General features: G+C 51.2%; 1 protein-coding gene across 1 annotated transcript in view; it reads left to right on the top strand.

Annotated features, from left to right (window-relative positions):
• The window catches only part of RAB20 (RAB20, member RAS oncogene family), a 34,888-nt gene extending 16,405 nt beyond the window's left edge, over positions 1–18,483 (top strand). Inside the window, exon 2 of the mRNA XM_023621827.2 lies at positions 17,439–18,483. Within this exon, the coding sequence (XP_023477595.1) occupies positions 17,439–17,971 (533 nt within the window). The 3' untranslated portion in view covers positions 17,972–18,483. The remainder of the gene's footprint in view (positions 1–17,438) is intronic.
• Positions 18,484–18,928: the final 445 nt, after the last annotated feature.

Here is an 18,928-nt window from a genome sequence, read left to right as displayed (position 1 = left end):
TAACTGGAACCGCTCTGGGAGGACCTTGCGCTGAGTAGATTAGAATGGTGTGTGATTTGCATATCACGGTGCTCAGGGAAGCAGCAGTGTATTGTGTCTGGGCTTATTATACACCATTTCTGGGCTCCTTGAGGACACTTTGTTCCCACTCTTTGAAGCCTGTTGACCTATTATTTACTTAGCTACGTACCTTTTCTACAGCAATTGCGAAAGCACATTCCAAACCTGATTAATTTCCAATCTGATTAAGTCTGGTTAGTTACCATGTAGCCACAGGTGCCAGCAGCTCAGGAGCGAAATTCGAACACCTGGCAAGTGTTCCCGTCTGCAGGTTGAGCTCCTGCAGCCACTCTGCAACTGTGACGAGGCGCAGAGTATCAGGAAGAAGGCAGCAGAGGGTGCAGTGCAAAAATGGCAACTCAGGTTTGAGTTGCAGAGTCAAGTTGTGTTCAGACTCTATCTCATCTTGAGTTGGTGAGAGCTGGCCCTAGAATGCTTGAGGCTTTCCAGCCTTGCTCCTGCAAGTGAGCTGGCAGCGACAGAATCCAGGTGCACGCAGACCCTCTGAATCAGAGGCTGCATCTCAACCAGCTTGCCAGGTGATCCACAGGCCAGGTTGAAGAGAAGCTGCTCTGGGCTTGTGCTGCCCCGGCAGAATGAGCTGTGAGGAGAGGAGGGCAGGGGTCAGGCCGTGCAAGTTTTCCGGCATTCTTAGTAGGTGCTATTTTTACCTGCAATTCTATCTCTCTCTCTCTTTCTCTCTCTCTATCTTTAACCATACGGAATTTTTTTTTTTATTGTGTTAAAATACACATAACATAAAATTTACCCTTTTAAAAACAATATTTTATTTTTATTTTTTCTTCTTCTTCCCAAAGTCCCCCAGTACATAGTTGTGTATTCTAGCTGTGGGTCCTTCTAGTTGTGGCATGTGGGATGCTGCCTCAGCGTGGCCTGATGAGTTGTGCCATGTCCATGCCCAGGATCCGAACCGGCAATACCCTGGGCCACCAAAGCAGAGTGCGTGAACTTAACCACTCGACCACGGGGCCGGCCCCTAAAATTTACCATTTGAATCATTTTTAAGTGCACAGCCCAGTGGCATTACGTGCACTCACCCTGTCGTGCAGCCATCACCACCGTCATCTCCAGAACTTTTTCATCTTCCCAACTGAAGCTCGGTACCTGTTACACACTAACCCCCTCCCCCTTCCTCCGGCCCCTGGTAACCAGTGTTCTGCTTTCTGTCTCTATGAATTTGACTATTTTAGGTAATTATTTAAAACTTTTACTTTTAGGCACAGCATAATATTGTTTTACTTAAGTATGATAAGTTGTAACAAAATACTTTAAGATATTGATTTAAAGGGGGTTTAGCACTGTGAAGTCAATAAGATTGTATCCAGCTATTCCGCGGTTGCCTGGGAATCATCCTGGAAGGCATTTCTCATTTTATGGTGTCTGTCAATGGATCGTGTACAATTCGGGGAATTTTATTAGAACACAGTCTGTTAAGCAAGAGATAGCTGGACACTTTACACATCTGTAAAATCCTGTTTCCTTAGGATTGTTCAGAAAGGATTTAATATGCTTCCCTTGAGAGAGAATTAACAGGAAAACGTTTGTTCTCTGCCATGTATTTTTGCAGAAGATTTTACATTATGGAGAAGAAGAAAAAACTAATCTGTATAGCAAAGCTGTTAGAAATAACTGGGGGGCCAGGCCAGCCCAGCCTGATGGCACAGCGGTTAAGTGGGCACGTTCCACTTCAGCAGCATGGGGTTTGCCGATTCGGATCCTGGGTGCAGACATGGCACTGCTTGGCAAAAGCCATGCTGTGGTAGGCGTCCCACAAATAAAGTAGAGGAAGATGGACACAGACGTTAGCTCAGGGCCAGTCTTCCTCAGCAAAAAGAGGAGGATTGGTAGCAGATGTTAGCTCAAGGCTAATCTTCATCAAAAAAAAAAAAGAAAGAAAGAACTGGGATATTTACTGAATGGGGTACTCCAGACAACAGGCTAATCTAGATAACTAAGTATTTCTAAGAGTTTTCTTAATATGGTATTTTCAGTTCAGCCTTGACTTTGAAACAAGTTAAAACCTGCTTTAAAAAGTCTGAAATGGTTTCAGTTTGCTGCTTTAATAAGTAGAGAATTTAGCAAATAATTGAATTTTTCTTTGATAATCTCATTCTAAAAATTAATTATCACAGGACAACAGAGTATCTGTTGAAGGTAAAGGAGATTGCATTAAATATCCTGGTATGTGAGAGTTTTTTTTAAAGCTAAATCTGTTATGTAAGTGTATTTTCTTTGGATTTGCCTCTTTTTCTTAATATTAGAATGTTAAAGAACGTCTCTTTATTGAGTTATTTGGTCTTGTTTTTGAATGATTTTTAGTAAATTCGTGTCTGAAAAAAGTGAAGAAATTTGAGTATTAAGTTCCAGTTATTCTTATGTAATCGTAGTAATTAGTTCAGAAAGCCCCATCGGCGCGTCCCGGTCAGGGACTCATTTCTGTGCAGTTAACCATTTGAGCGGTTCACATGGCTTATGACACGTTCTTTGATTTTCAGTTTTCAAATTACCAAACAGAAACAACAGAAGCGACACGTATGCTGATTTGTGTGAAAATACATTGTGGATGTGTTTAAATGCGGAAATAGATCCATTTTTTGGAGACACTCTTCCTCTCCCCCATGTGTTGCTGTTCCATTAGTTGGGAATCGTTTTGGGTTTGGGTCCTCTGTTTATAGAAGGAAGGAAGTCTCCTTCACAGGCGTGGGTTTAGATGTAGTTAGACGTGGCTCACTCGTCCCCAGTAGTTCAGTCCCACAGGGCTGTTTGTCATTTTGCTACCGGTGTAAGTCCGCGGGCTTCCTGGACTAGAAGAATAACCATCCTCCTTCGTGTCCCGGAGCACAGCTGTTTCTGAATGCCTTTCCGTGGTCACAGCCTGTTAAGAACAAGATCAGAGGAACTATAAATGCAAGCCACTAAGTTGGATTATTGGATTTTAATTATTAGTTTATCTTTAAAATGTTGCCTAATCAGCTCTCTAGTTAGTGTACCATTAACTGGTGTTGAGGGTTTCGTTCTTCCTTTTGGCAGAACACTTTTTTTTTCCTTTTCAACTTCTGCTCTTTAACGTCCAGCTGACGGCTGCCGGCTCATCGTCTTTCCTGGCTCTGAGTTTTCACGAGGTTTCTCCTGTACGGTGGCACGTCCCCATCGTGGGGGCTCTTACCTGGGGGGCATGACGGGAAGGACCTGGTCTTAGGGTCTTCACTGGGAGATGGTGACTCCCCGCTGGGGTTGGTGAGGCCAAGCCTGTGTAGATGAAAAGTGCATGGTGGACTCCAGCCATCTGCCAGGCAGCGTCACTGCCGTCTGGGGACAGTGGACGGATGGTTCCTCCAGGCTCGTCCACATGGCGGCCATGCTGGGAGAAGGAGCTGCCCCGTGGGAGCTGCTTCCACTGGGAGGTCTCGGTGTTTTTGCTTTTTGTACTTCTCTTGCCTTTTTGGGTTTGCTCGATTTCTGATAACAGAGGCATAACAGGGGTCATCCCGTTGTTATTCCTTCTGGATTTTGAAATACTGGCCTTCTTTTTTTTGAACCAAGTCCCCTTCCGCATGCCCATCTTAGAGCAGGACTTGAAGCTGACGGTGTAGCATCGCTTAGGAACGGGGCTCTGGACCCTGATGGCGGGGTCACGTCCCTCCTCTGTGGTCGAGGTCTGTGTGCCACGGCGCAGGTACATTCCTCAGGCCTGGGGGAGAGGATGAGACGGCAGCCCCCCAGGGTGTGGGGTTTAAATGATGGGGCCCACAAAGGGCTTGGTGCCGGTCTGCGTGTAGTAAGTGCTGTGACAGTGTGGGCGACGGGAAAAGGTGCTGATACTCAGTGTAGTCACCGCAAGAGCTAGAATAGCGTTCATCCGCTGCCGTTCTGCTGGACGAGGAGGAGCTCCTTATCAGGGACTCTCTTGGACACCCTGAAGCCTACCTGCCCTTCATGGGACGCTGCATTGTCACACGGGTCTGTGACAGCTTCTCCTCTTAAGATGCAGACAATTCTACCACTTCTTTGGCTGGATAATTCGTTCGTTTTTCTTTGATATGTTTTCCAGCAGTTACCACCTCTTCCCTCTTGTATTTCTCGGGAAAGACAGCAAAGGGCACTTGGATGGTTTGTTTCTTCTTGTGCAGATCAGATTAGAGGGTGAAGATGCTTCCTCACGGCAGCACCTGGTCGAGCCAGAAACAGGGGAGCAAACTGAGACCGTCCAATGTGGAGGCGTCCGCGTGAATTCACTTGGTGATCTGGGGCTCGTTTTCAGGAAGTGAGCAGCTGTGCTGACTCTGGCTCGGCAGACGGTGCGTGATTCTTCATCTTTGGGATGGTTATTTGAGTTCACTGTTATCTGAACCGTCCTTATCAACTTCTCCTTCAGTGTGGTTCACCGAAGTTCATAATTTTCTGGGTTTTTCTCCCGCTGGCAGGGAGAGGAGGAAGTGGCGAGGGGAAGGAAGCAGAAGCTTCTCTTGGCAGTCTGACCCCTTCGCATGGATGTTGTTCTTGTTCCATTTGTGACCTTTGGTATCTGAACGAAGAAGCCATCCGTCTGCAGCCCAATTCAGATCTCAGCGGAGGCGGTAGTTTCCTGGGGCAGTTGTGACAAAGTTCCACACACTGGGTGGTTTAAAACATCAGAAATTCATTCTCTCAGTTCTGGAGGCCAGAGTCCAAAATCAAGCTGTCGGCAGGGCCACGCTCTCTCTGAAGGCTCTGGGGGGATCTGTTCCGTGCCCCCCTCCTGGGTTCTGATGGGTGCTGGCGTTCCTCAGCTTGTAGATACATCACTCCAATGTCTGCCTCTGTCTTCGCATCATCATCCCTCTGCGTGTGTCTGTGTGTTTCTACTCTTTCTTTCAAGGACATCAATCACACTGCATTAGGGACCAGCCCCAGGACCTCATCTTAACCTGGTTATATCTGTAACAACCCTATTTCCAAATAAGGTCACTTTGACAGGTCCTGGGGGTGAAGTCTTCAACATATCCTTTTGGGGGACACAATTCACCCCCTGGTGGGGGGCAGGGACTACATTTGTTATTCCATTTCTTAACCTGAGGTGGTGTTCCCTGGCCTCTGGCTCACCTTCAAGGAGAGAAGTGAAAGGCCACGGTTGAGGACTCTGAGCAGCCAGAGCATCCTGGGTACCACTTTACCTGTCTGGGGCCGAGAGGCAGGACGTGCTCAGATGCTCATCACGTGCTTATCGAGCTCGCTGCTCAGAAGGATGTTGCGTGGGCTGCAGTGCTTTACGGCCACCCGTAAAAAACGAGCTGCACAGGGCGTTTTGTGGAAGGGCCCACAGCCCAAAGGGGCTCAGAGGCAGGGGGGAGGATGAGATTTGGAATCTGGAGAACTGGGCTCCAGCCCCACCATTTGTTGGCTAGTGATGTTGGCTGTAGCTTGGCATCTCTGAGCCTGGATTTCCAGATCATCAGAAAGGGGAAAGATGAAGACTTCCTGGGGTAGGTGCAAGGATTAATGAGGATACAGTATGTGGAGCTGTTTTATAAGTGAGCCCCGTGTCAGTGTCAGTTATTAGTTTCTGTGACTCAGCAGGTGCTCCATCATGCATGTGACAAGTGGTCCCTGAGTGTCTGTGTGTCCAAGAACTGTGCTCGATGCTGAAATGAACAGGTGCAGGTGATGTCTGCCCTCAAGGACTTGAGAGTCAACATCTGTGCTGTCCAGAATGGTGGCCAGCAGCCACATGGGGCTTTGAACACTTGAGACGTGGCTAGTCCCAACTGAGAGGGGCCCTAAGGGTGAAATACACACCTGACTTCCAACTGTTAGTACAAAAAAAGGGAAACTATCTCAGGGTTTTTATACTGACTGTATAGTGAAATGATAATATTCTGGGTCTGTTGCGTTAAAGAAAATATAATTTTGAAACTAATATCTGGGGCTGGCCCAGTGGCGCAGGGATTAAGTGCACACGTTCTGCTTCCGTAGCCCGGGGTTTGCCAGTTTGGATCCTGGGTGCGGACATGGCACCGCTTATCAAGCCATGCTGTGGCAGGCATCCCACATATAAAGTAGAGGAAGATGGGCATGGATGTTAGCTCAGGGTCAGTCTTCCTCAGCAAAAAAGAGGAGGCTTATTGGCAGTAGGCCCATGGGAAAGGGGGAAGTGGCCTTCAAAGGGCTTTTCAGCAACTGCAAGTATCGCTGGGACCCGAACTGGAGACGTCTTCATTAAGGCCGCCTGTCTGCCCTCTCTGCAGCCTGCCCAGTTCTCGCCAGGTGCAGACTCAGTCGTGAAACCCGCTGTGGACCTCCTGGGACTTCTGGCAGGCTTCAGAATAAAGCGCAAATTCCACCAAACAGCCCACGGAGATGGGGAACAGAACAGTGGACTACGTTTAGATTTTTCTGGGTTTGAAGTTATCTCCTCCTTCTTTCTCTGTCTTTTATTCTTGTTCTTTTGTCCCATAAAAGAGAGAATTGCTAAAGTCTCCTACCATCTGGAGCGGGCTGAGTGGTGGCCCCAAAGACACAGGCAGGCCCTCATCCCAGGCACCTGTGAGTGGCATCTCATTTGGTAAAAGGGCCTGTGTGGATGAAACTTAGTTAAGGTCTTGAGTGGAGGAGACCATTCTGGATTATCCCGCTGGGCCCCAAACCCAATGACAAGTGTCCTTAGCAGAGACACAAGGGAGAAACACGTGACAGTGGAGACAGAGATGGGGTGACGTGGCCACAAGCCCAGGGACCCCTGGGACCACCAGAGCTGGAAGCAGCAAGCAGGATCCTCCCCTCGAGTCTTCGCAGGGGGCACAGCCTGCCAGAGTGGAGACGTGTGGCCTCCTGAGCTGTGAGAGGCTGACTTGCTGCTTTAAGCCTCCCGTCTGTAATTTGTCATGGTGGCCCCAGGGATCTCACTCTCCAAAGCTTCCACAAGAACACCCTACCTCGGCCCGTCAGCAGCCATCACCTGAGACAGGGACTCTTGGTTGTGGCTGAAGAGGAGAACAGCCAGGGGACCCAGGCCCCGGTCAGGCCAGGGAATTCTCAATCCTGGGGACAGGGTCTGGACTGTCCCTGTAATGCCCTAGGCACCGGGTGGGGATGATTCCCGGCCGCACACGTGATTCCCAACCCACCTCCGGCCCGTGGCCTGCGGACAGTGCCTGTTGGACACCCTGCCAACACCCTCCTCTCAAAGAATGATTAAAACCCAAATCATCAAGGCCAGCACCTGTCCAGCCCCCGTGTCTGCACTCAGGAACCTGAGCCCCCACCCGGCTTTGACTGCCCTGCCTCCCCACCGCTGATGCGCCCTGGCGAATGCACTGAGAAAGCCTCAGTCACCCATCGACGTGCCCACGTCACTCTCCCCACCTTCACACCTGCACACAGGCCTTCAATCATTCATTCACTCACAAACGGGAGGTGACACACGCCTTGAGGCTGGACAAACTTGGTCTCCCGGCTCTATCACTTATCAGTTCCCTAAAACATTAAAAAGGTTTTATATCTAACCCCTCAAAGCTTTTTGGAAAGCAAACAGTAAATATTCCTCCAATGGCTTCTCTTGTTTTTATCACCGACTGACCAGCACTATCCAGCAGAAATATAACGTGAGCCGCATATGTAATCTTAAATTTTCTGGTAGCCACATTAAAAAAGCTAAAAATGGATATTAGTTTTTTGGTTTTTTTTTTTATTTTTACTATTTTTATTTATTTTATTTTATTTATTTATTTATTTTTTGAGGGAGATTAGCCCTGACCTAACATCTGCTGCCAATCCTCCTCTTTTTTGCTGAGGAAGACTGACCCTGAGCTAACATCCGTGCCCATCTTCCTCTACTTTATATGTGGGATGCCTGCCACAGCATGGCTTGATAAGCGGTGCCATGTCCGCACCCAGGATCCAAACTGGCAAACCCCAGGCTACGGAAGCAGAACGTGCGCACTTAACCCCTGCGCTACTGGGTCAGCCCCAGGTATTAGTTTCAAAATTATATTTTCTTTAACGCAACAGACCCAGAATATTATCATTTCACTATACAGTCAGTATAAAAACCCTGAGATAGTTTCCCTTTTTTTGTACTAACAGTTGGAACATTTCCCAGAGAAGCAAGTGAGTGGCTGCAAGTGTGTCAGTCTAGAGACACAGAACCAGTAGCATATACACACGTGCATATATGTGTATATGCAGAGAGAGGGAGGGGGCAGGAGTGATTTTAAGGGACTGACTCACAAGACTGAGGGGCTGGCAAGTCTGAGATCCGGAGGGCAGGCTGTCAGGCTGGAGCCCCAGGGAAGAGTCCATGTTGCAGTCTTGAGTCCAAAATCCATAGGGCCAACGGCTGGAAACTCAGACAGGATTTTTTTAAAACTCAGGTGCAGTCTGGGGACAGAATTCCTCTTTCTCCAGGAAACCTTAGTCTTGGCTTGTATGACCTTCAACTGATTGCATGAGGCCCACACACATTATGAAGGTTAGTCTGCTTTATGTAAAGTCAGTTGATTGCAGACTTTAACCACATCTAAAAAAATGCCTTTGTGGCAACACCTAGACTAGCGTTGGGCCACACAGCTGGGCACCTTGGCCTGGTCAGGTTGACCCTCACACACAGGTGTCTCGGGGCTGGCAGACTCATTCACCCGTTTCCTGGTGCCCCTGTGTGAACGGGGGATGCGCAGGCGAAGGGCCCTGCCCAGTGCCTGTCCAGTTTGCGCACATGTGGAGGCAGCTGTGCCCAGCGCTGGCCCCAGACAGCCAGCTCCTTTCGTCACCTGGGAGGACACATCGTTCCTCTTTCTTATTGCACTAAAAGAGCTTTAGCATCCACTCTGCAAACATCCCTGGGGTGTAGTTGTTTCCGTGGGCCCTTCTCTAACCAGGTTCACTATCAGTTTAGAAACATACATGCAGATGGAATGTCCTGTCTTGCCTGTGACTGTAAACGTCAGTCAAAACTCATCAACCTGTACAAAATAGAACTAATCTTTCAGTAGTATTTATAATGTTGTGGGTGGAACTTCAAAGGGTTGGAAAAAGGATTTTATTTTATTTAAAAAAAATCTCTCCAGCTATTTGCTGGTGGTCCCATTTCTGTGCGTGCCCCGAAGTTTCCGTTCATTCCCATGCCTGGTTCTGTGAATCTGGGTTTTTTATCTTTCTTCCTGTCGTCACTTCGATATTTCTGTGAGCTTCATCCGGTGCGCGTTCCCGCCCGCTTTGCAAGGCTTTTCAAAAGCTCTTCTTTCTTTCAGGGTTTGCATTTTCTGGTAGGCCTTACTTTTCAACTGAATTGAAATAGCAGCGTTCTGATTCTGGCATTTTAACAACTGTGTTTTTATCTCCCACTTTCGCTGAGCAAGTTGGGGATCCTCGCCTCCCGCTGCATGCGACTTTCACCAGGCGAGCTTTGAAAACGGTGCAGATGCCCACGCTCCCGTCAGATCCTGATCCACGTGCTCCGGGGCGGGGGGGTTTGAGCATCAGTATTTTGTAAAAGTCCCCACCCATGTTTAAAATCTGCAGCCAGGGGGCCAGCCCTGTGGCTGCGTGGTTAAGTTCGCGCGCTCCACTTTGGCAGCCCAGGGTTTCACCGGTTCAGATCCTGGGCTCGGACATGGCACTGCTCATCAGGCCACGGTGAGGCGTCGTCTCACATGCCACAACTAGAAGGACCCACAATTAAAAATACACAACTATGTACTGGGGGGGGGCTTTAGGGGAGAAAAAGGAAAAATAAAATCTAAAAAAAAGAATCTGTAGCCAGCGTTGTAATGTGATTTCTGATGGTTATACCATCCACTGTTATTTTAGACTGTGCAAGCAAAAAGAGAGGTAGAAAGGTGACACTCCGGGTGAAAGGCTGGTTGTATTTGGCCTGAGGATGGCTGGAGAATAAAAGAGAGAGTAATCGGACCCTCTAGCCTCAGGTGTCCCACAGCCGATGGGGTGATCGTGGGCCGCTGACTTCTGTTCTTCTGTGCCTGCTGCTGCCCGGTTTCCAGCTCTTCAGACACGGGGTGCAGCAGCTACCTGATAAAGCGCCCCGGAATTTGGGGAGAGGGTCATCCTCTGAAAGGAAACCTCATAAAAATGAGAAAGATGTAGGAGATGGGTCAGCTGCAAGGTGACAACAGGCCCTAGGCGACAGTGCTTAAAGGTGCTGGTGAAGACCCAGGACGTGGCAATCTTGGGGGGCCAGGTTCATCCTGAGGTTTGGGAGGGCAGGATTCGTGGTTTAAAGTGTGTCTAACAAGCTCTTGCAGGCTGCACACCTGCCGGGTGTGGCTCTAGGCAGTTACCTGTACAAATTAATTCCGTTCTCACAGCTGCCCTTTGGGGGTCACTCTCCACATTTTGGCGACAGGAAACTGAGGCACAGAGGGTTAAGTGACCTGCCAAAGTCACATGGTGGGGATTTGAGCACAGATAGTTGGACTCTTGATGAGTGGTCAGACCACAGACTACCTGGGACCTGGGGCCAGCGTCTTGGCTTTGGGCTCCACCCTTCCTGCTGGGGGCCACTTCCTGTGCTTTCTGTGCCTCAGTTTCTCCCTCTGTCAGATGTGGGAAGGGGAAGGCCCACTTAGTGTGGCTGCCGGGACGACGGCGTGAGCTTCCTGAGCCCTGCGGACTTGTTAACCGGTCTCCTGCTGACCCAGCTTTCTCCTGGTCAGCAGTCCCGTCTTTCCTGCACCTGATCCTGGGAAGGAAATGTGGAGATTAATATCTCATTCCCAGTTGTGAATGACTCCGTGGGCATTCTGGTTTCCCACTGCACACGCAGCATGGAAGAGCTCTCTGGGTGAGCAGCCCCAACGCGTTACGTCTGTGATTCTGAAAGGCTGACCGCGGGCTCTGGCCAACCTGTTAGCACAGCACCTGCCTCCCCAGGGACCCGCCCGGCGGCCAGCTGGCCTCCCTCTCCAGCTGCTCCGGGCTCACCAGGCCACGTCCAGCCAGTTTTTCTGTTTCAGTGGTTTGTCCAAGGACGTCCCTGATCAGACACGGGCAGCACTGTCAGATCCCGTTTCTCCTCCACCACCAGGATAATAGACATCCGCGTCTGAATTGTGTTGGTGACACAAACCTTAACAGATCACTTTATTTGGGTTTGTTGATTTTATTTTACTGTGGTAAGAACACTTAACATGAGCTCTACCCTCTTGGGTTTTTAAGTGCGCAATGCAGTATTGTTTGCTTTAGCTGCAAGGTTGTACAGCCGGTCCCTAGAATTTATTCATCTCCCTTAACTGAAACTTTATGTCCGTCGATTAGTAACTCCCTGCTTCCTCCTTCCCCCAGGCCCTGGCAGCCACCATTCCACCCTTTGATTCTGTGAATTTGACTGTTAGGTACCTCCTGTCAGTGGGATCGCGCAGTATTTGTCCAGTGACTGGCTCATGAGCCCTCCCATGCTCATCACAGCGTTTTTCACAGCCATGGTATGGAAACGACCTAAATGTCCTTTGACAGATGATTGGGTAAAGACAACACTGCATACGATGGCATATGATTCAGCCCTAAAAAAGGAGATTCTGCAATATATGACAACATGGATGAGCCTAAGGGAAACAGGTCACTTGTTGATTTGCTTCACAGGGAAGCCAGAATTCCTGGACCCATCCCACTCAGACCCCCGGATGCTCTGACAATCACACGTCCTTCTGTCTGGGCAGCCCCGTAGACAGCGAGCTGCAAGGGAGCCCAAGCCCCTTCCTGGAGGCGAAGGAGACTGAGCCCCTGTCCTCCGTGCCAGCTCCTGCCTCTGGATCCATGGCAGGCTGTCCAGCAGGGGCCACGCCAAGCCTGGCAGCCTGGCCCCTAGACCGGGACCAGGGCTTGGCAGCTCGTTGACCCTCAGCTGCGTTGATTGAACTTGAAACAACTGGTGACTTTCCTCTTCATCCGCTCAGGGCTGGGGCAGGGCAGCCTGGAGCCCGGGCAGCCCCACACTTGGACCAGGAGGCTGCTTTGTTCCCCGTGAAGCCCGAGGAAAGGACTATAGGAATTCCTGGAGCTTTGTCTCGGGAACTGTGCTTGGGGACCCGGGATGGGGAGAGAAGGCGAGAGAGGTAGAAACACCAGATCTGGTCACCAGGGGAAGGGAATTTTTGGGATCCCCATTCAAGTGCATCCGCGTAGACCAGAGGTCAGCCTTCTGAAGGGCTGAGGAGCTGACGTTTATTTCGAGCAGTAGGAGCCTGGCTTTTAGCTGAGCGCAGATTCACAAACTATAGGAAAGCTTGCTCGAGAGTCTTGAATTCAAATAGGCTGTGAATTTGGCAGTGCCAACCGCCAAAGGTCAACTCTTACTGCCTTACCGCTTTATCTTCATTGTGTTCTTGATGCTGGAAATGCCAGGGCTGCCACTTAAATTCAGTTGGGATAAGATTCAGAACTTCTGTTCCCTGTTGGACTAGCCATCTTGTGATGGGCACTACAGCCTAAAAGCTATAGATCTCATCTAAAAGGGCATTTAAGAATTTAAAGTGTGAAAACGGCGCAGTTGTAAACTCTAGCTGGGGCGGCTTCATTTGGCTGGTCTGCGTTGCTTACTGGGCAGATAGCAATTACAGGGTTCGAACAGCTTCTCTTATTTACTCTCTACCAGGCTAGCATTTGGGATTCCTCACTCAGTTCCTATTTCCTTTAGTTATTATGATTTTTCTTTATGTATTATTATTATTTACTTTTTCAAAAGCAAATCAGACATTTTTATTTGGAAAGGAAAACTATTTTAACCGTTAGCACAGTCACCTTTTTGTCCTCAGGGAATTGCGTGGACTCAGTGAGCTACATCACTTTATTTTCCCTCATTTGCCTCTCCCTTCCTCTTATGAAATCTGGTGTGTGGGCGCTGACGACATTTTTAGCCGTTGGAAAATCTCATGATGCCCGGATCACTATATATGAAATTAGCATCCGAAAAAGAAGTCCTCGCTCAGTAGTAGTGATGGGGAGCATTTCTTTCTTTCTTTTCTTTTTGACTCACACCTGCTATTGCCAGTTTTTAAATTGACTTCTTGATCATCATGTCCCATAGGGAGTCCATGAAGAGACAGGAGACGACTGTTGAGCTCCTGCCTGTTGGTGTACAGTGTAGTTTGACATGAAACTATGATTAAATTGTCAGTCTTAGGACCGACCTGCTCTCGGTGTGCTGAAGGAAGGAATGTGGTTCTGTGGGCGCTGAATTCCAGACTGCATGCCGCGTGTCCACAGGCTGGCTCTTCCCAGGAGAGGGCAGTGAGCCAGTGATGATACTTGCTTTCTGGCACATCACTCGACCTTCAGGATGGCTGCAGGCGGGATGTATACCTCCAATCCTGCCAAATCTGGCTGGGCATCACCCTCCCCAGCTACCCTCCCTGTCCGATCTTTTGGGGGAAACAGCTGGGGCTTTGTTGGAGAAAAGTGGGGCATTGGGGGAAGAAGTCCCGGCTTTGGGTCTGGCTCTGGGAGAGAGAGAAGTCAGTGAGCGGTCAACGTAGGTCCATGCCGGGCCCTTCTCCCGGATGTCTTCCTCAGCAGGCTGCTCTCTCTAGGCTGGGCGTGGGGGCCACCAGCCTGCCCCGAATGAGGCAGTGCCAACCATCCTGTGTCAGAAAGTGGCCGTTCCAGAAGGATTGGGGGTTGAGTGGAATTTGCGTTTCTTGGTCATTTGGCTGAAGATGGTGCTTTATTGGCAAAGAACACTGTTTTATATAAATATATGTGCAGGTGTCACGCCTTCAATCTGTGCTCCTCAGACCCTCAGACCAAGGGTTCTTCATTTCTTTTGTGTCGAGGATCCCTTTGTGCCCAATGGTAGGAGCCCAGGGCCCTTCCTCCGAGTTCTGTACTGAAACCCATGCAATAAAATGCAGAGGTTTGCCGGGAGCCTGGCCTCCTGTACAGCAGCAGGCCTAACAGCTGTTCCAGCTGTGAATGCTGATGAGTGCAAGTACCTTGAGAGGCCGTGACAAGTGTAATGTGAACTGAAAGCCTCTGTTATTTGTATCCATGAGGAAGCCACAGGTACTGCTCCTAATTATCATTTCCATGGTTTGTTGCCAATATGCATAATCGGGGGAAATGCTAGACTTCAGCTCGAGGACAGTGAGGATAAATGTTATGTTCTTTCCCATCAAGGTCACGGACCTGCTGGGTTCTGTTCCTGCCTCTGTTTCTACTGTGTCAGCAGGGGGGCTTGGTGTCCAAACTAAACACTGCCGGCAGCCACCGAATTTCATCTGAGACTGTTTGTTACTGGCATGTCGGGTTCTTGTTGTCCCCCAGGATGGAAATCAAGAGAGACCACAAATGGGAGTAGAAAGTAAAAGTTTCTTAGCTTGTGCACAAGGGAGGTACAAGGAAGCCGGTGTGGAAAGGAAAGGGGCAGGTGACCAGCTTGTCAGGGAGCAGGACTGGGGGGCTTTCATTAGGCAGAGGCTGGGGAGACGGGCCTTGTCATGGCCTGTGGAGGTGGGGTTTTTCTTGGGCTTGTGCTGTCATGTACCATGTCACCACGTGTGTTGCACACCCCTGGGTGTGATTTTTACTGTGCTAGTGGAGGTAGGGTCACCTTCAGTGGACTCCTGGGTGCCAGGGTGCATGCGGGAGCCTGGAAAAGTCCTGAGGCTGCGGGATGTGATCTTGGTGGTCTCTATCTGATGCTCCTAGCTTGCTGATTGGTTAGGGGCCTTATCTTGTTAGGCCAGGGCCCCTGTCTCCTTAGGCTGGTTCCTGTCTCCAGGTCAAAGGTAAACAGGTAAAAGCAGAGACAGCCTGGCTGGAGCTGCTGGTGGGGGTGAGTTAGGGGTCTGAGTGGGCTGGGCGGGGTCGAGGGCAGGATATTACAGATGAACTTTCGTGTCGCCTGCAGGAGCGAGTTGCTAACCTGGTGGTCGTGTTGGGTGAGCACGGAGAGACTGAAGAACTTTTAACTTACCTTCTCGTCACTGGTGTGGGGATCTGTGCCTTTGCGTCTAGGACAGAGGAGTGATGGCACACCCTCCGCCAGTCCTCCCTCGAGCTTCCCTGCGTCCTTCAGGGAGAAAATGTGGCCCCAGGGGCACTGTGAGCTGGGAGTGCTGGGGAGGGGCCAAGTGATTACCCTGGACGCTGCTCTGAGCCCTGCCAGCATGGGAGGGGTGTTCCCGGTGTCCCTATGTTGTCATAGGTGTTGCACAGCCAGATGGGTGGGTGCCACACCCTACAAAGAAACGCAGACTCCAGACCTGGCTCTTCAGGATTCCAGTTAGGGAGAGAAACCGGCAAGGATGTTCTAAAAATAGAGTTAACTCTGCAAGGCGGGGGGCGACGGGCAGATCCCAGGGAGCTTGGGTGCAGGCCGTTCTTGCTCTGCACAATCGCCGCCCAGGGGGTGGAACTGGATGGCAGTGGCAGGAGGGCGTGACTAACCCTGGGTCTAGCACAGCTTCGGGAGGGGGCCCCATTCTGAATTATGAATTGCCCTTTATGGGGTCAATGAACCACCTCTCCCCAGTGAATGAGGAGATAAGAAACCCAGGGACACAAACACAGGTCAAAAGTGGCCCCTGGAGACCCACCTCAATGCAAGGGGCCGCCGGCCGTGCTCTCAGCTGTGATCTGTGCTGTTCAGACATTAGCTGTTCTAATGGTTTAACGTGGGGGAGTAGAAATACTCAAGCAGGAGGAACTCCCAGTTCGGGGGTTTGACACATCCAGGCTTCTCCTGCCTCCCTCCCTTCCTCCTGTGTCTCTCACCCCTCCTTCCCCTGTTCCGCCCTCTGTCCTCTCACCTCTCCCCTCCTCCCGCTCTCCCTCCCCCTCCATCTTCCGCTCAGTCTGCCGTTCAGGGTAAAGGTGGGGAGTTGAGACGCCCAGTGCAGGGTATAAATTAACCACTTTGCAAATCAGACCAAATTGTTACAGAACAAGCCAAGAAACCTTACATAAGAGAAAAACTGTTTTTTTAAACAAACGGAGGGGATGACTTCTGACTTCACTTGCTCAACACATTTATTGGCATCGAGTACCAGGGGCAGGTCAAACCACGCTGCCCAGCCTTCCCGGCTGGTAGAGAGACAAATATTTATTAACCTCGTAACCAAGATGTGGCTTTGCGATTGTGTGAAGTATGGGAGCTGATCTTAGGGGGAGCGCGAGTGCGGGAGGGGTGGGAGACGGAATCTGGAAGGGGTCAGGGACCCTCTGGGAAGTGACAGCAGAAGGCCTGGGGCGATGCCCTGCCCGTGCCCACCCTGTCCCCAAAGGCTGCGTGAGAAGGAGCTGAGCCCAAGGGCGACTTATGCACAGCGCCACCTGAGTTCTCGCTGTGACTGGCTGAAACTTTGAAGACACCCATTTCCTCTAGAAACAAAGAAAACCTCCCTCTTGTGTGTGTGTGTCTGTTTCCTTGGCACCCTGCTCTGGAAAGCTGCCCTCCGGCTCTGAGGGTGGGAGCAGCCTTGGGCTGGGGTTCTGGGGACCGTCTCCAGGTGTCTGGGTCCTTCTGGAACTTTCTTCTGTGGGTTTGCTCTCCCTCCCCTGGGGCTGCCACCTGAGGCCTTTGGGGGTCCTTTGCATCCCTAGTCGGGCCGTGAGCAGGTAAGGAAGGGAAGCAGGGGAGGAGGGTGAGCCTGAGGCATGAGGTGTCCTGTCTGAGCTCGCCCAGCCAGCTGGCCACGACAGGACAGGGACCAGGACGGAGGCCAGCCCTCTGGCGCTGGGATTTCCAAATCTCTGCGGTATTGTCTGCCGCTGGGTGAAAGTGGAGGTGCCTTGTTTTCCGTGGTTTGTTCCAAAAGAGATTCCTTAGTGTGCGCCCTTGTGTGTTCTCCGTCCGTCTTTCCTCGCTTCTCAGCTCCTCCCAGCAGTCTGGCCCCACCCCCGCCGGGGCCCTCGGTGCCTCTGGGGGGCCCGAGGCAAGAGGACCAACCTGGATGGGCGCCCAGTCCTGGGGCAGCCTTGAGGTGGCACAGAACCTCGGGCACTGGAAACCATACGCCCGTGTGAAGGGCGGGTTTGCTCAGTGCTGCACCAGAACGACTGATGCTGAGATGTGGCACAGACCATGTCATCGAGAATTGAGACCCCTGGTGGCAGCATTTTATTTAAACGTCTTTTAAAATGCACTAGTAGGAAGAGGCCATACCACCTTTCATGAGAAGGAAGGCGGGGCCCGGGGCCGGGGTGGGGTGGGGGGGAGGAGGGGGTGATGTGCCTGCAGACTCCCGGAGGAGGAGGAAGCCATTGCATTTAGATCTCATGGGGCCTGGACTTTCTGCACGCCAGTGTCTTGCTCCAGTCTAGCCACACCTACATTTGGGATCACGGTTGCAGCATCCCTCTCCTGTGGCGTGGTGGGTGGGTGCATCCCCAGGGGAGAGATAACCAGTGTCTTTCCCTCTCCCCGCCAGGGCGCGAGCAGTTCCATGGCCTGGGCTCCATGTACTGCCGGGGGGCGGCCGCCGTCATCCTCACCTACGATGTGAACCACCTGCAGAGCCTGGTGGAGCTGGAGGAGCGGTTCCTGGGCCTGACGGACACGGCCAATGCCGACTGCCTCTTCGCCATTGTGGGGAACAAGGTGGACCTCAGGGAGGAGGGGGCTGCGGAGAGCCAGGAGGAGGACGGACACAGCCCCGGGATGGCCAGCGGCGGCTGCGCATCGCTGAAGGTGCCCAAGCAGGTGCGGCCGGAGGACGCCGTGGCGCTTTATAAAAAGATCCTGAAGTACAAGATGCTGGATGAGAAGGACGCGCCGGCCGCTGAGCAGATGTGCTTCGAGACCAGCGCCAAAACTGGGCACAACGTGGACCTGCTGTTTGAAACCTTGTTTGAGATGGTGGTGCCCATGATCCTGAGGCAGAGATCCCAGGGGCCAGCGCAGACTGTCGACATCACCAGTTACAAGCCACCCGGACGGACCAAGGCTGGGTGCTGTGCCTGACTCATGGGGCCCCCAACCCCAGTTTACATGATTGGCAGGTGTGTGGCCACCGAGCTGTAGTCAGAAGGGGCACAGAAAGTCAACGAGTTACTTTGTGACGGCGCCTGGAGGAGACCCGAGCGGAAAGAGCAGCTGGTTATGAGGAGAAGGTCAATGTGCACAGTTGCCTGCGTCTCCATCGCTGCCTGGGGAGGTGGGGAGCAAATGAATCATCTACAGAAAGCGCTCTGCTGAGCCGAGGCTGCTGGAGGCCTGTGCCCTCGCGGCTCCCTTCCTGACTGCCTGGCTCCAACCGGAGCCGTTGCCTGGCCGTGTGCACCTATCGGCACCTGCACATCTTCCCGCTTCTTGTGCTCAGATGTCCCACTTCACTGTGATTTATCTTTGGTCCCTGTATCTTGAGGCATCATAATGATTCTCGATGTGAATTTATATGAAATCAGGAATCACCTTTTTTATATTGGTTGCAGCAGCGTGAGCGACACATATTATTAAAGAGGATTTGAGAAGGACCTTGGTGTGGGACTCCACTGGTGTAGACTTGATTTGGGGCCCCGTGGACTCCTGGCTGGGGAACCTTGGGAGATGGCTGTGCGTGTGAGGTACTTCTCCCTGTCTTTAAAAGCTACAGTGAGTCCTTCTAAATTCCAGAATATTCAGATTGGCCCATCTGCCTAGTTGTCTTAATGGCATGAGTTCCAATAATAGAAGCGAGACTAACAGCTCTGTTTTTAGGTCTGTTTGGGTCCCCTGGCAGTTGCTGAATCAGCAGCCCCCTTTCTGGTAGCTGTGGGTGGGCTGCTTTGTTATTAGAAGATGCTGATACAGGGAGGCTGTGAGACAACAGTTCTTGTTTTCTTAGAGGATTAACTGAGAGCAAGTGGGCCAGCCTCGGGCTCTTTGTGGGGAGGGGGCCTCAGCAGCTGGGGCTGCTCTGACAGCACACGGATGGGTGGC

The sequence above is a fragment of the Equus caballus genome, chromosome 17 (genome assembly GCF_041296265.1).
Source record: "Equus caballus isolate H_3958 breed thoroughbred chromosome 17, TB-T2T, whole genome shotgun sequence".
In the NCBI taxonomy this organism is placed as follows: domain Eukaryota; kingdom Metazoa; phylum Chordata; class Mammalia; order Perissodactyla; family Equidae; genus Equus; species Equus caballus.
Note: the sequence above shows the minus strand (reverse complement) of the source record. Positions and strands in the feature narration are given on the sequence as shown.